This window comes from Grammomys surdaster, unplaced genomic scaffold (genome assembly GCF_004785775.1).
Source record: "Grammomys surdaster isolate TR1022 unplaced genomic scaffold, NIH_TR_1.0 126531, whole genome shotgun sequence".
NCBI lineage: Eukaryota > Metazoa > Chordata > Mammalia > Rodentia > Muridae > Grammomys > Grammomys surdaster.
This window is the reverse complement of record NW_021621323.1, coordinates 14,864,065-14,879,507: the sequence shown is the minus strand read 5'-3', so window position 1 is coordinate 14,879,507 and position 15,443 is coordinate 14,864,065. Positions and strand designations below refer to the sequence as shown.

Here is a 15,443-nt window from a genome sequence, read left to right as displayed (position 1 = left end):
TATGTATATATATATATATATGATTTTATTGAAAATTGATTATTCTTCTCTCATATGCTACATCCTGACCACAGTTTCCCAGTTTGCTACTTCTCCCAGGCCCCCACCAACTACCCTCTACCCCATATTCACTTCCCTTTATTTCCTCTTCAGGCCTCCAAGAGAAAACAGACCAACAGGACAAATAAGACAATAAGACAAGGCAAAAGCCCTCCAATCGAGACTTGACAAGGCAATCAAGAGCAGACAATAGAATCTGAGACACACCCACTCCCACTATTATGACTCACACAAAACCACCAAGCCATCAGCTGTACCATATACCTCATCAATAAAGAGTGTTTTAGACAGGTTATAGATATATAAGTGATCTTTCACCTCAGGGGCTCCAACCTTTAATCTGCCTTTAGGAGAAAGAAAATGTTTCCTAACGCATTGAACTGCTTTTTATCAGATAGTACGGACTTTCAACAATAACAAAAAAGTGTTTTAATGTTGTCTGGATATCATTAAGATTGCTATTTAGCTTTTACAAATTATGATTGAGTCACTTTTGTGAATAAGCGCATAAATGCGGATGTGAATATTGGTGTGCACATTCTTCTGTGGAAGTGTGGAGGTCTGAGGGTGATGCTGTGAGCTCACCTCCTCCACCTTTTTCATGAGTTCAGAGGCTTGAACTTACGTTTCCCACTTGCCACAGACAGCACCTCTAGTCACTGAGCCACCCCACTGGCCCAATATTATTATTTTCTAAAAGACTAAATAGAAACAAACAACCACTGCTCTGATATGATTTTGTCAACAAGATGGTTCTAAATATCAACTGAATTCTCATTCAGTGATTCAATATGCAATTATAAAGTATAGTGGTGGTGGGTTGAGGTAAAAGCTGCATGGTCTGGCCTAAGGGAGAGAAGATGCACCTAAACCCCGAGAGACTTGAGGCCAGGGTGGGGATGGGGGGGTGGGGTGAGCGCACTTCTGGTGAGGTGAGGTAGGTGGTATGGTGGGGACATCCTCTTGGAGACTGGGGAGGGGAGAGGAGGTATGGAATGGGGAGTAGACGGGGGCAGAATGGGAGGGGGTGAAAATTGGACTGTAGAAAAAGGATTAAAGAATTTAAAAAAAAAGGAAAATAGAACTAAGTCATTTTGAAATGTTACGAAATGTGTAAGGGATCAGCATCTCTAGTACATGACAGAGACCTGGATAGATTGAAATGTTATGAAATATGTAAGGGAAAGCATCTGTAGTACATGACAGAGACCTGGGATAGAGAAAATCCGGGGGGGGAATAAAATAAATACTTAAGAGTATAATTATAATTTTAAAAGAAAGAAATGTGAAACTAGTGTGAGTACTCACAGCTTTTAATTTCAAGTAGCACAATGAGTGCCTAGACCTAGTTTTTGTATCATGAGAATAAACCCATATAAACCTAACAAAATATTGAGTTAATAACTCAGTAAAGAGTAGATTAATAAAGTCATGATCCTGAAGCAATTCATAGAGTGTATATGTTATTGTTTATAGAAGTCTTAAGGCATTGTCATCCACACCGCTAAAATGTATATTATTGAAGTGTGTTCAAAGTACAATTGAAACTTGTAAGGAGTCTCATAAAGAGTCTTTACTGGAAGACTTTTCTGTTAATACATGTGTAAGACTGTTTTCATAGACATTTTTACTAAAAATGTAAAAGAAAACATGAGTATTTTCTACCAGCAAGACAAAGAACAGAAAATAGAGGAATGGCCAAGGTCAAGAGGAAATTTTTTAGATATCTGAGATGCTGAAAGCATTTGACTTATTGCAGAAAATTTGACAAACTTTCCCAATCAAAAGAGATATCAAAATGAAATCAGTGAAGTGGTGGTAAAAGATGCAGGGCTCCGAGTTTTCTTCCCCGTGGTTGTATCCACTTTCTTATTCACTTCGATGATAGAAATCCAAAGTGAAATCGAAATTACCCTCATTCTCTACATGTAAGCAAAACCAGAATTAGCTGGTAAACATTTTACGCCCTTCTCATCATGACCTTAATTTAGAATACACGGAGAGTATATCTTTGTTGCTATTCCATATTGTGAGAAAGAAACATGCAGGTACCTTTTAGATTTTTGAGTAGCATTTTTTTTATTTAGTGCTCTTCACTCTTAAATAGAAATCAACTGCTATTTTCCTTTACATTTTCAATTCACACTTTTTTTATGACTACACATAGAAATGAAAAGTGCAAAATGGTAATCTTCACATCTGTTTAATTCCTTTGGTTCCTTATGTAAATTTTCATTAGCACCAACTACTCTATATGTGAGGTTGCTTTGTCACCTAATTAAAAAGTGCAATGTGAGTCTCTGCCAATAGGCAGCATGATCAGCAGCTACGAACATGCATAAGTGCTCCTATCTCATGGGAAATTGATTCTTCCAAAGCTGTTTGATACCGACATGTGTGTCCAAGCATATGAAAAATATAATTCTCGGATTGGCTCCTCAACAGTTCTGTCTCCACTATATGAGAGCTTTAAAATTATACCCTTGTGTCCTTTTAATTCATATCCCTTACCGTTTTGATTGAATAATCACTGTAGAACACATAAAGTACTTCCCTTCTTTAAAAAAAAAAAAAATGAACAATGAACTTCTGTTATAGGAACCAAAGCCACAAACATGGAGGCAGTGGGGAGGTCAGATTTGCACATGTTCTAATCGATGCTCTTAAGCTCTCAAACTGTCAGGTTAGCTCAGCCTCAATCTTCCCTCAGCCACTCTGGAGTCTCACTATCAACAAACATCCAAGCATGAAGTGGATTCTTGCTTGCTCAGTGTCCAGGGAAATGCTCAGGGAGCTGTCTTCTCAGTATCTGCCATTGTCTCCAGAGTTATATATGTAGAGAGAGATGTAGGGAAGTAAATCCCAGTTCTTAACTGAAGGTGACTAGCACTTTGGCTGATTCTAGACATCAAGGCAGCAGGATCTAGTTAAAAATGATGAGATTTGAGTTTCGGTGATATAAACAAATCAGATAACAGGGTGCATCAACACTGTGCCTGCTATTAATATTTGTCTGTTAAAGTAATGAATGCTGACACAGAGTTATAGATGGTAAGAACAAAACAAGTTAGGGACATCTAACCCAATCTTTGGGACTGAAATAAGTCCCTTAACTTATTAGCGATGAGCTGGGACTAAGTCCAGGCTTTCTTATGCTTGCTCAGATGCAGTTTGGTGATTTTCTGCTCAGAAAGATAAGTCTCCTTCCATCATGGACTGTCTCTTGAAGCTTGGAGGAATCTGATGATGGGTTCAGTGGGAATTTGCTAAAACTACACTTTGAAAATAGTAGTTATATAACAAAGGAAAGTTTTACCACCATGAGATTTACAAACTGCAGAAGTTTTTCATTGTGCTAACAACAAAAAAAGGACCATTGTAAATTTGGTTTCATATTTTTACTGTCTTTAACATTTTATAGTTTATTTATAATTTAGGTACATTACCACCCATAATTGCAGACATATGCCTACTTTTCACAGCATGCAAACTATACGTATGTATGTACGTATGTACACACACACAAACACACACACACACGCACACGAACCTAATGGTACAAGAGCCACTTTTACTTTCACTTTTCAACACGTGCTAGCCATAAACAAACAAACAAACAAAAATTTCACTGTGTTCAGATGAGAGGATTAGCCTTTTGAAGTGTCACAGCATGATGGGCCAGGGGATAGAGGATGGGAGATAACTTCCTTCTTCTTTCACCTTATATTCATTGCCAGCTTGTGGGATGATAGCACTTAGAGTGAGTCTTCCCTCCTCTGTCAGATAGCTCAGCAAATGTCTTTACAGATACACTTTAGAGGAGTATCTCAACCTTCTAGATGTTTCTAAATCCTCTGGGGGTGCTGTCCTGGTGAACTAAAAAGGAACAAAGAAAAGAAAGATGTTGGTTAACAGAGAGAATATCAGAAACCCTTTTTTAAAGGGCTATGAAGCAACAGAAAGAAATTAAGTTAGGAGACAGGGAAGCTCTGAATGGCTTTCTGGGCATGAACAGTGATGCCTTCAAGGGTAAGAGGCAGAACTTGGTTGTAGGCAAGACTAAAGAAAGGACTATCTGTAACTAATTACCCCACTTCAAGAGGTGAACTAATTTTAGAGCTCTAGTCTGTCTATCTTTAAGCTTAAGATAGAAACATCATCTTTTTTATTAAAGACATCTTAATAGTTAGGAGTCTATTATTTTCCAATAGAAAGTTGTCTATCTGTTAATATCCTACCTCCCTTCTCCTTATTCCAGAAGTTTCTTATGCTCTCAGGAATGAGCCTCAGTTATGGGAATGATTCTCCCAGTCTTAATTGTTTAAGTTTTAGTGAAGCACACCACCATTTTGATTCTACAAGGTCAAAAATTGTGACAACTGAAAAATGTGAAATAAACCTTGGGTTTTCCACTTCCTGTAGATCATTTTCAGGTATCTTCTTGTCAAGTATCTACAGAGATCTCCTTAAAAATATTGAAAGCTCAATTATTGTCATATTTTATGAACTGTAATAACCATAAACTACATTAAAGCACCCCATTTAACAACAAAAAATAACCTTGTTTTGTGTATGCTTTATAGAAATTTCTAGCAACTTGAGTGTTACACCAAATGCATAATCCTGCAATAAGCCAACTGACTCATGGTTGTTCAAAACCCATTTGTTGTTGTTGTTTGTTTGATTGTTTGTTTGTTTTTAAATTTGGGTATCTATTTCCTGTAGGATATTCACAAAAATGCAAATATTATCATTGACTTTTGGGTCAGGAGTGGAGGGAGACTGCAGTCATTTGTTAACAGGAGTTATAGAACAATTGATACTCTTCTAGGGTCTTCTATGAAACATTTCTTATAAATGCAAGTTGAATATAGTAAGCAAGACGTAGGTGATATATTAGAGACATCTTATGCTTACAGTAGGGTTGTTAAGATTTTCACCTACCTCAGTCTGTACCACAGAACCAAGGCCCTTTCCCATCAGCCATAGCTGATAGGTTGGCTTATACTCCTCTGTTGTTCAATGATTTCATAGTAAGCTATGAATAATAATCAGACCATCAAGTGCCAAAAGAGATCAGTGAGGGAAGTTCTTACGGATCAGAGCTCTCAAGAAACCAGGGCTTTCCTGTGCCTTTGAGGGGCTCAGGTGCTTCAGGATTCTTGAAGCACCAGTAGACTAAGCATCTGAGATGGAGTCTGTTTCACAGATGTACCTCAAAGATTTGTTGATAGAAGCACTGAGAATAAACCTCCCTATTAGAATATCTCATTATTCTAATATCTCCCTTATTAGAATATCTCCCTTATTAGAATATCTCATTGATGAACATGGATTGTGTTAGGCATAAGTGACAGTGACAGACAGAAAATTGGAAGTCACTCCACTGTGCAGTGAACCCTTGGTGAGAACTCTTTACACATGTGTGCAGGGAAGAAATGTACCCGAAGTAGTTTCGAAACAATACTGTCGTGCAGAGATGGGAAAGCATAAGAGTTAAGAAACATCTTTTATATTATTCTTTACCAGTGAGGTTGGAACAGCAGAAAGCAAAACGAGGGGAAATAAATTCTACCACTAATTAGGGTCTAGATAGGGCCTAGCTATCTGGAACAGGCATGAGACCCACAGGGCACTAACCAGTTCCCAAGTGATAATTCCACAGTAGCCTGGAAGAGAGGATGGAGAAGCAAAGCAGACTTTCAGAGGCACAAAGGAAATGTGGGCTTGGGCTAACCAGGTCTCATGGAAACAAAAAGTTGTTTTCCTGCCTACGAAAACATGCTGTTCAAAATGTCACACGAGGTAGGACCTTTTCAAAATCTATGTTTTAGTTCTTCAGAGGAGGGGTTTCATTAGAATTAACTTCAGTTTTTAAGTCTTGCCTTTTGCTTCTGAGTATCTTCTACTTGCAATACTTACATACAAGTAAAATTTACATACAAGTAAAATTGCTTCAGATATTGCACGTACCAACCCCGCCCTGAGTCACCTCACCTCATGAAGGCAGAATCGCAGATCCACAGCCGGGCACCGTAACTCCAGGCTGCCTGAAGCAATTTTAACTTAATTTTCTTCTCACAGTTTAAACATATCTACACTGCTAGATACATGAGGCAGTGACTTGCTGTTTATTGTGATTTATTATTATCTGTTTATTTCAATTACATAGGGAACAAGCTTATTGTCGAATGGGAAGAGATCTACATAAGCACCCTGTCATGTCCTGACATTTAAAATTAAAACAGTAGCAATAGAAGGAAGCATAAAATGAGGGAACTGCTTCTTTCCCTAGTCAGGGAAAGCCTTTGTGAACAACATCCTTACTGCCAAAGTCTCTGTCTCTGTCTCTGTCTCTCTGTCCTCTCCTTTCCCAGAATCCCCACGCCCATCCCTCGCCACAACAATTTAGCTGTAGATATTACACCAGCTTCAGACTCCAACTGTGAACTAACTCGCTGTGTGACCTTCAGTAAGACCAAATGAGAACTTACTGTGTCTTGCCTTCCTCAGCTATAAAGTAAGGATAATAAAGTGCATCTTTCTTTCAGGATTAGAAATAATCTATGCCAAGCAAATGGCTGGAATGTGGAAGGTGATCAATAAAAGTTGGATATTATATGCATTGGCATTGAAATAATCAGACGGTATCTTGAAACTCAGCATAGGAAAGTCTGAACAACCACTACCAGAATATAAAATAGAAAATGCAAATGCTTTGTCAATACAGTTGTAATTAACAGGCAAGAAGGGGACTATGCCAGGGAAGGGGTGGCAACAGAAATACAGGCAGCTAGAAAGCCCCAAGGTACTTGTAACGGAGACAGAGTATAGTCATAAAGAAAGACAGTCTGCTGAGATGTAAGCACTCCGTTAAGACCATAACAAACCCATGGGAAGATCTGAAATGATGGCAATGGTTAATTCTATTGAAACACATGAAACAGTGGGCTCTCTACCATCTTAGCACCCAGATAATGGCATGTATCTGTTGGTACAGTGATCTGAGAAGTACATTAATTTAGTCAGTATCATTGTTCAACAACTAGGGGCTGGGGGATGTTCTCCCTCTCTCTACCACCCCTCACCATTGTGTCTATATATCTGTATGTGAAAGAGAGCACTTTTAATTTTTACATTGTGTGTATGTATTTGTGTATTTGTGTGTGTGTGTGTCCACTCACATGTCACTGCACACTTGGAGAGAAGAGGACAACCTGCTAAGTCTTAGATCTTTCCTTCTACTATGCAGATTCTGAAGCTTTTAGTTTAGATTGTTAGGTTTCGTGGCCAGTCCCTTTGCCCACTGAGCCATTTTGGTACCCCTCCCCCTCCCAAATTTCCATTTCATCAGTTTTAAAGTAGAAATATGAGCAAGAAAATAATTTACTGTGTTAGCGAGCATAAGAAGCCACCTTCATCATATAAGAACAAGGAAGGTTCTCACAGATTGGCCACATCTTGCCTGGCAGCACTCAGAAATGCATCCACTTGCTCTCTTGCCTTTGCTAAGAATTAAGAAACCTTCATTTGAGCAAATAGAGCAGCAGCTCTGATGCTGGCCCTTTGTTGAGTTGTGTGTGGACAAATTCAGTAACCATAGGAACTGAATACCTCTTCCTTATGGCCTACAGCCAGGGGACTAATGTCTACAAACAAAGCAATAGTATCATACAAGGAATGGGATGTGTAAGTTCTAAAGTGAACTGTACAGGTACCTATCAAGAACTCCATTTCAGGGATGACATGAGAGATAACATTTAAAATAGTAAAGAATTGTGTCTGTTTTTGTCATAATTTTGGAAACAAATGTCTACATAGTTCATACTATACTTCAAGCATGTATCAGAATCTGTCTGTATCAGCTCCATAATGTTTCCTGTGCCTTCTGGAAGTGTGGATATCAGTTTTTTAGTCTACAAGCCTTTATTAAGCACCCCATGTGTTAGATGCAACAATGAGAAAAACAGACTGCAGTCTCACTCTCAGGTGATGTATAGTCTTGTAGATGGACTTATGATAAGTTGCAGCTATAATTTAACTGTATAAAATTATTGTGTGCATATACAAAATAATTTTAGGTATTGAAATATGAAGAAAATATGACATGAAGGTATAGACAAAGCTTGGAGGGGGAGTGGCTATGTTCACAAGGGAAGGCAATGGCCCTATTGATAATTACTCATAATCCATTGGTTAAATTAAACTTTCTTTGTTCAAGCTGTCTCACTAATAGGGCAAAGGGAAAGAAAAGGCTGGTATGGAATAAAATAATAAGCACTTTTTTATATACAGCATGCTTTATTATTTTAATACTAGTAGTGAATTTAATGGGTACAAAAACCTTATGTGGTAGAAACTATTAATCATTGTTTTACAAATAAAGAAACTGAGGTCCAGGGATTTAAGAACATTGATTAAAGCACAGAGAGCCCCCCTGGGTTCATGTTCTTGCTGACTGGGCTAAGGGGAGTTTGCAGCGGGTATTAGCATAAGCTGGAGAAATTGGTCAAACTTCGACTATGAATTGAGTGAAAATGTGGGCATTGAACAGGAAAATGATTTATTCAAAGATTCTGAAGCAGACTCTCCTATTTTTGAGGTGGAGAGTGTCGTGTGTCTGATGCACTGGGTGGACTGAGCAATCGTAATTCAGAAAGTGGTACTCAGTGAGCTCCTTGAGCAGACTTAAACTATTTGTTGCTGAAGCACCAATGAGAGAAGAAGCGCATGCAAAGAGCAAATTAGCGATATTCCCCAAAGAATGTTGGTTGTTTGAGCTGCATGTTAGTACACCTGACAGCAGAATATTTCAGTTGAAGCAAGGACTGTATTGATCCACACTGTCACAAGCTCCTTACTCTTTAAAAAGAATAGAACATTGGAAACACATTCTGTTACATGATAGGTGATGCTCTACATGGCATTAAAATACACCTTGGTTGGAACAAGGCAGAAATGTGATTCTCACTCCTGTAACTATCCTAAAGGGAGTGCTGTAGGCATCATAGACACCTCTGCTCCATACAGGCACTCAGTGCTATGCACCATAAGTTCTTCCACCTATAGATTCCACCTCAGAGTGCAAGGCAGGCTCATTCTTCAATTACAGCCATTTCATAGCCAACAATAATTGAAACAGGAGGAACCCAGAGAGAGTGGCTTTAACCTTAAAAAGACACTTCATAACAGTTGTGTCACTTTCAGTTGTATAAGACCTTTCCATTGGATGACAGATTCAAGAGGGACTGTGAAATATAATCTCTCATTAGAATATTTGTGAAATGAGTAAAATAAGGAATGCTTCTTTATTAACTAAAAAGATATAAAATAAAAAATAAATTAAAAGATGCTAGCCCAGCCTTCTTTGCTACTGCAGAAAGCACAGATAGAGAACTAGGTGAAGCCTAGACTATGGGTGTAGGGGTAGAAGACTGAATCATGAAGAGATAATGATTGGAAGAAATACATGAAGGTCAATGTAAAATGGAATTTCTGTCATTATATTTTTAAAGAAGGTATGCTGATTTTAGCATTTTTCATTTCACTCCATTTTTTTGGAGATTTCTATGCATGAATTTATTGGACGAAATCCAAATATATATATGGTATAGTATTTTCCAAAGTAAATTACCACATGCTTTAATGGTCTTTAAGGATTCTTGATCTTTGACCCAAAATTCAACATCTGTATCACATCTCCCCTCCCTATGCTCAGAAGTACTGGAGCAAGATATGGGAGAAAGCTTGTAAGACCCAGAGGCAAGGAGGTTACTACCACAAAAATGTTCTCTGGATACAACTGGCGGTTGAGGGTATGAGTTTGCAGTGCTTATGACAGCATGTACAAGATCTGTTCAAGATCAAGCCAGACACAAATCCTGTCATGGATCAGGGAGGTAGTCATGACATCTTACCACGGCTGAGAAGCAATTGCAGTTGGCGGCTGATAGGAAAAAGAATCTTTTGCAGGGATCCAGGCTATGAGAGGCTAACCAGGTACCAGTGTAGGGTACTAAACCCAGGCACCTACAGGCAGCACTAAATGAACTCAGTGGGCTTTTAAAAAAGATCATATGAACATGGGAGAGAAAAGTGGTAATGAGGAATTATAACGTAGGACATAGGATCAAAGCACAGATGACAAGCACATGTGGAATTCTCAAAAAATAAAAGGAGAGAAATTGCTAGTGTTTTTATCTTTATACTTTGAGGTAATCTGGGTGTGACATGGACATATAAAGCCCATTTATGTCACATGTATTTTCAAACTGTATGAAGTATGAATCACACCTGCCATAAATGTATTCTTTAGAAGGTTTTACAGAGGAAACATTTGGGGGCAGGAATCAGTAAGGATAATTATGGACATACAAATAGGAAATATCTGATTGAGAATGTGACCTCAATGCAATATAGTCTCCCATTTCCCTTCATGGAGAACTAGTCACACAGACAACTGTGTCACCTGAGAGGAGTAGGTCCTCTCATACCCTCTTCTCAGGCATTGGATATGGATCACCTCTGGGGAGCAGGAGGGAGATGCATGTGTGACCTTCTGATCATATGGCATTCATCATCTATCCAATGGCAATTTTCAATCTGCAACCTCTCCCCACACACTAAAGCATGTAATGGCTGGAAGTCTGGGAGGGCCTGTTGCTGTTGTTTTACAAAGCAGAACAGTTGGCACTGCCAGTGGACGGAAAAGCATCCTTCACAGGAAATACCAAGTGCTCATTCATTTCCACTTGTTTCTTACAATGGTTCACTTCAAGTGGGAAGTTTTGACAAGATTTCCCAGAGCACGTTTCCTAGGAAACCTTGAAGATATTTGTTGGGAGAATGGGTAATCCAGTTGCTACATTTGTTGCCAGTGCACCTCCTCCATACTGTCTTCTGTTCTAGATCTCCTAACTTTGGGATCACTCTGGCACTGTCTCAGGACAATAGCTATCTTCTACTCCACTGGCTGTCCTCTTGAGAGTTTCTCCAGGTGTTCTGTCTGAAAGAGGCAATACTCAAGCAAAGATGGCTTCATTTGTGAGGCAAAAACACGAGTTGACTTTGTTCTGGTTGTAATCAAACCTCCCTCAGATCACAAGTATTGTCCTTTGCAGTTTACAGTTAAGCTGCATATGGAGACCTCCAGTAGCCTAGGAAACTAGTTTCCCATTCTCATTATACTGTAGTGATCTTACCTCTTTATAACGATAGGCTCAAGCACACCTACAAGTGTAAAGACTTCCAAGTCTGCTGAAAATGTGTTGTATTACCCTGAATTCTGCCAAGTGAAAGGTTTCTTTTAACTACTACTTTTAGGAAACCTTTCACATAGGACAACATTGTAGGAAGAGTCCGCAGTAGGCTTCTGCCCTTGTATGTGTCAATTTATCCACAAACCACACCTGGGTTTCCTCTCTTCAGCAGATTGAAGAAAACCCATCATGAAAGTACAGAAATGAACATTTAGACAGGCATCCATAGGAAAGTGCAGGTGACAGAGGATCATGGGATACTTGTTTGTCAGAGAGGTGTTGAATCTGCTGGAGAACAATCCCAGATGCATCACTTCCATCTTACAAAAGTGGAAATGGAATACACTTCAAATTTTGGGTTGTGAGACATGAATACCAGTTTCTTATGGGAGAACACAGCCATACCATTACATTATTGACTGAAAAGATCACTATATTCAAGAGCTTGGCCATATGCCAGAAGCTGAATTATCTACTTCAAATAGCATACTATAGTGTAAAACTGAGAAATATGTGCCATGCATTGTTCTTGCTTCAGTGTCTCGCCAAATGCTGCATGATAATTGATACCACAGGATCATAAGTCTTCTCAAATATATAGCTGAAACACCCTCCTTGCTCTGTGGCTCCATTTAAAGATTTCTGCAAAAACATACTGCCTAACAAACCCCAGAGAACCTGATTAGGTAGTATGCTTTCATTTTAGTAGTAAAGATTGAAGAAGCAGGAAAAAAAACTTCCTTTTGACAGGATGCTCCAGCATGCTCCAGAGTCTGCACCTCTAACACTTATAAATGAAACAAACTCTTCATACTGTGCATGCTTGAACTCCAGCGTGTCTTTACATTGGCTTGGACTGTTTTTGAGGCATGTCTTCATTTCATTCCATAGCCTTGAACTCATAATATTTCCAACTCCACTTCTGCTACTAAAGTTCCTGGATCACAGATGTATAAGGCTATCCCAGTTTCCAAACTCTCAAGTGCATTTTTTTCAGCCAGGCAGCCAGAGTCCTCCTCTTGCTTTTTATCTGGTGGAATGAGTCCCAAACCAATGATCCAATGAAAAGTTCCGTGAGACCTCTGAATCATAAGAGGAATTAGCTTGACATGTTTTTGAAAAATATGCCAAAATCTAATATGAGAAAATAATTTTTACCAATGAATTCTAAACATTAAAAAAGAAAAGAAAGTATTTTAAATTGTATAGGCATGTATTTGTAATCTCAAGTACTTGGGAATTTAAAGCAGGAAGATTACTTGGGCTCATGAATTTGAAGCTAGAAATATCCTAAATGAATAAATAAATAAATAAATAAATAAATGTGCTTTTAAATAAAAACACCTCCTTGAAATAATATATTCTCTATTAACACTTTTACCATCTCATTTTAAATAAAAATTTAAATCACTAAACGAGATTAAACAAATTAACTAATAAGTGTTGAAATGACATAAAAGGTTTCAGTTTTACATTCTTTAATTGAAAAATGGAGGTTCATCTGTATAAACATTTCTAGACAAATCTAGCATCATTAATTGGATAAAACAGCTACTCTGCCATAGAATGGTATACTGAAAACTATGATTTTTACCTGTAATTGTCAGAGTGGTAGGAAGAGTCATAGTTCCAAACAACTCATCTGACTGGTATTATCTTCAGAAACATTTACAAAGAAAGTCACCTTGAATTAAAAATAAAGTATCCAGTATCTAATATATAGATGTGTTAATTTTGAAAAGAATAGAAAAGAAGCTATGAAATTATAGTTACATGAGGGTGAGTCAAAGCCTTTTTGACACACAGACATAAAATAAAAGCCACAGATAGAGTCCCCATTACTATCTGTCATAAATAGCATGAACATCGCAGCAGGTCTGATTTGAAGCTGTGGTTTATCCAGCCTTGGGTAGGAAAACCAGATAATCTGTGCCTGAGAAAGGATTTTGGAATCAAAGAACCATAACAGAATGCAAGACCCAACTCTAGAAGATCAGGCAAGAATCCCATCCTGTCTTATTTCAAACATTCTTAAGACATAGCAGCCAGGGTTCAGTATTAGATAAGATGTGCTATTTTGCCTTTCAGAATCCATGTGATGATAAACGACACAAAGACATCTGGTCCAGGGAGAAAACTTGTGATCATTTACCAAAATTCCTTGTGATTGGTCCACAGAAAACAGGTAAGGCTAGGTGGCGATATTTCTTCCTTTCTTGTTATTATACTTGTGACATGACAGTATGGGAATCTTGTTTTGTGACCTATGCAAGCTCACTGTTGAATTCCTGTACCTCCTCATGATACATGGTTATTCTACCAACCTCCAAAGGACTCTATTGTTTGCTTAATTAGACTTGAACTGTAAATGCTTTAGATATAAGGTTTAAAATTGTTTACCATACATATCAACGTATTGCTATTTTTTAATCTAAGGGTCACAGTTTTTCTGGTTTTTGCTTATTGTAACTTTGCCTAATTAATCCCCATGTTAAGTTATAAATGATAATTTATTATTCAGACTCAGACTGTTTTACACTGTATGTCAGGTTTGCATTGATTTCTGTCCAGAACCATGGTTGTTATTACTCAGAAATTGTTTTTTATGTGTGTTGTTAAAATAATCATTAAGTATTAATGTGCTGTAGGATTGTTTTCTGCTATGCCCCAATATCCCTAGACCTTTCCCTTGGTAGTTTTTATGCACTGAAGGACAACTGTGTAAGGGTGTAGTAAAAGAGAATGAAAGTATTTCACCAATGAGATGACACTTTCAATTAGAATATTTTATACTTTCTTCAGGGTGTGACAGTTTTATATACTTTGCTTATATCCTGATTAATTAAAGTTTTTATTGAGTTGCTGTATTTTGAATTCACTACTTGGACTTGAAGTACCTTCATCAGGGAGAGCACAAACCGTAACACAGAACCAACATTCACAGTAAATAAGGCTGCTGCAGTGAAGATATTTGTAATACAAGCAAGTAGATCATTTTAAAAGTTGTGGGCAAAATTTCTAGACTATTAGACATTGGTTGTTGAAATCTCTTTTCTTCCTCTACGGCTATAAATTGTTTTACAATAGCAAGTTAACACATGTGCAGGAAGGGGTGGAAATACAGCACATATTTTCAGATATATCATGTTTTTGTTGTTTAAAATGTGCATTAATTTCCTGCAACTCTCTACAGCACTCCCAACTCAAGAATAAATAGTAAAGAAATAAAACACCCCTGTGTTGTAAAATTGTGTTAAAAATTTAATTTAAGGACAGACCCTCTATCATTTGTCTTTGAATATTATTCCTGCTTAGTTATGCTGAAAACCACACATTATTAACCATAAATCTTTTTCCTCCTTATTATTTGTATTTATAAACCACTATGTTATATCTTTAGATTTTAATATGTGGCCTATCCATGTGGCAATGATAAAGCTTTTGGCTGTCTCTTTTTTTTTTCCTTAAAAAAAACTTTCTCAAATCAAACAAGTTAAAACAAAGAGATTGCATGTCAGCAATCTTATGGCAAGAACATATTATTCTAATATGAAAATGGTTCTAATACCTTGAAAAAATACAACCACAGATGCCTGCTGTCCATATAAGCGAAGCTCCTATTGCAGCCAAGAGTTTGCAAATCTCCTAAATCACAGGTAACTGCTAGCTTGCCTGCCCTTCAACACGTTTGATTTCCAGCAACTTACAAATGATACCTTCACCTCTAAAATAAACACAAGGTACAAAAAATGGTTCCCAAGAGGTTCTTTTTTCAGGTATCGTAAGACTAGAAGGTTGTGAGATCCCATTTTGCCACTACTGAGTCTTAGATGGAATTCTCTGCTAAAATCAGCCAGGGAGAGAAGAAAGAAGAGCAGGGGACTTGAAAGCAGTTTGCATCATGTTTCTGGCTTTCTCTAGGAGGTTCTGCACCTTCATCATTAGAAGCCATGGTGTCAGTGTGAAAGAAGATTTCTAATAGCATCAAATTCAGCAGATAATTCTAAGTACCATCTGTTCAGTATTAATTTCTCGTAAGTTGCCTGGCTTAATTTGCCACAGTCCAAGTAAGGGGTTGGTTGTGTAAAAGTAGAGTACTTTCCTGAGTATTCCTAAGACAAAGCT

The 15,443-nt window shown here is 37.8% G+C and overlaps 1 protein-coding gene across 1 annotated transcript in view; it reads left to right on the top strand.

Moving 5' to 3' along the window:
- Window positions 1-15,443, top strand: part of Ndst4 (N-deacetylase and N-sulfotransferase 4) — a 319,626-nt gene that overhangs the window by 276,125 nt on the left and 28,058 nt on the right. Inside the window, exon 8 of the mRNA XM_028760460.1 lies at window positions 13,407-13,503. Within this exon, the coding sequence (XP_028616293.1) occupies window positions 13,407-13,503 (97 nt within the window). The remainder of the gene's footprint in view (window positions 1-13,406; window positions 13,504-15,443) is intronic.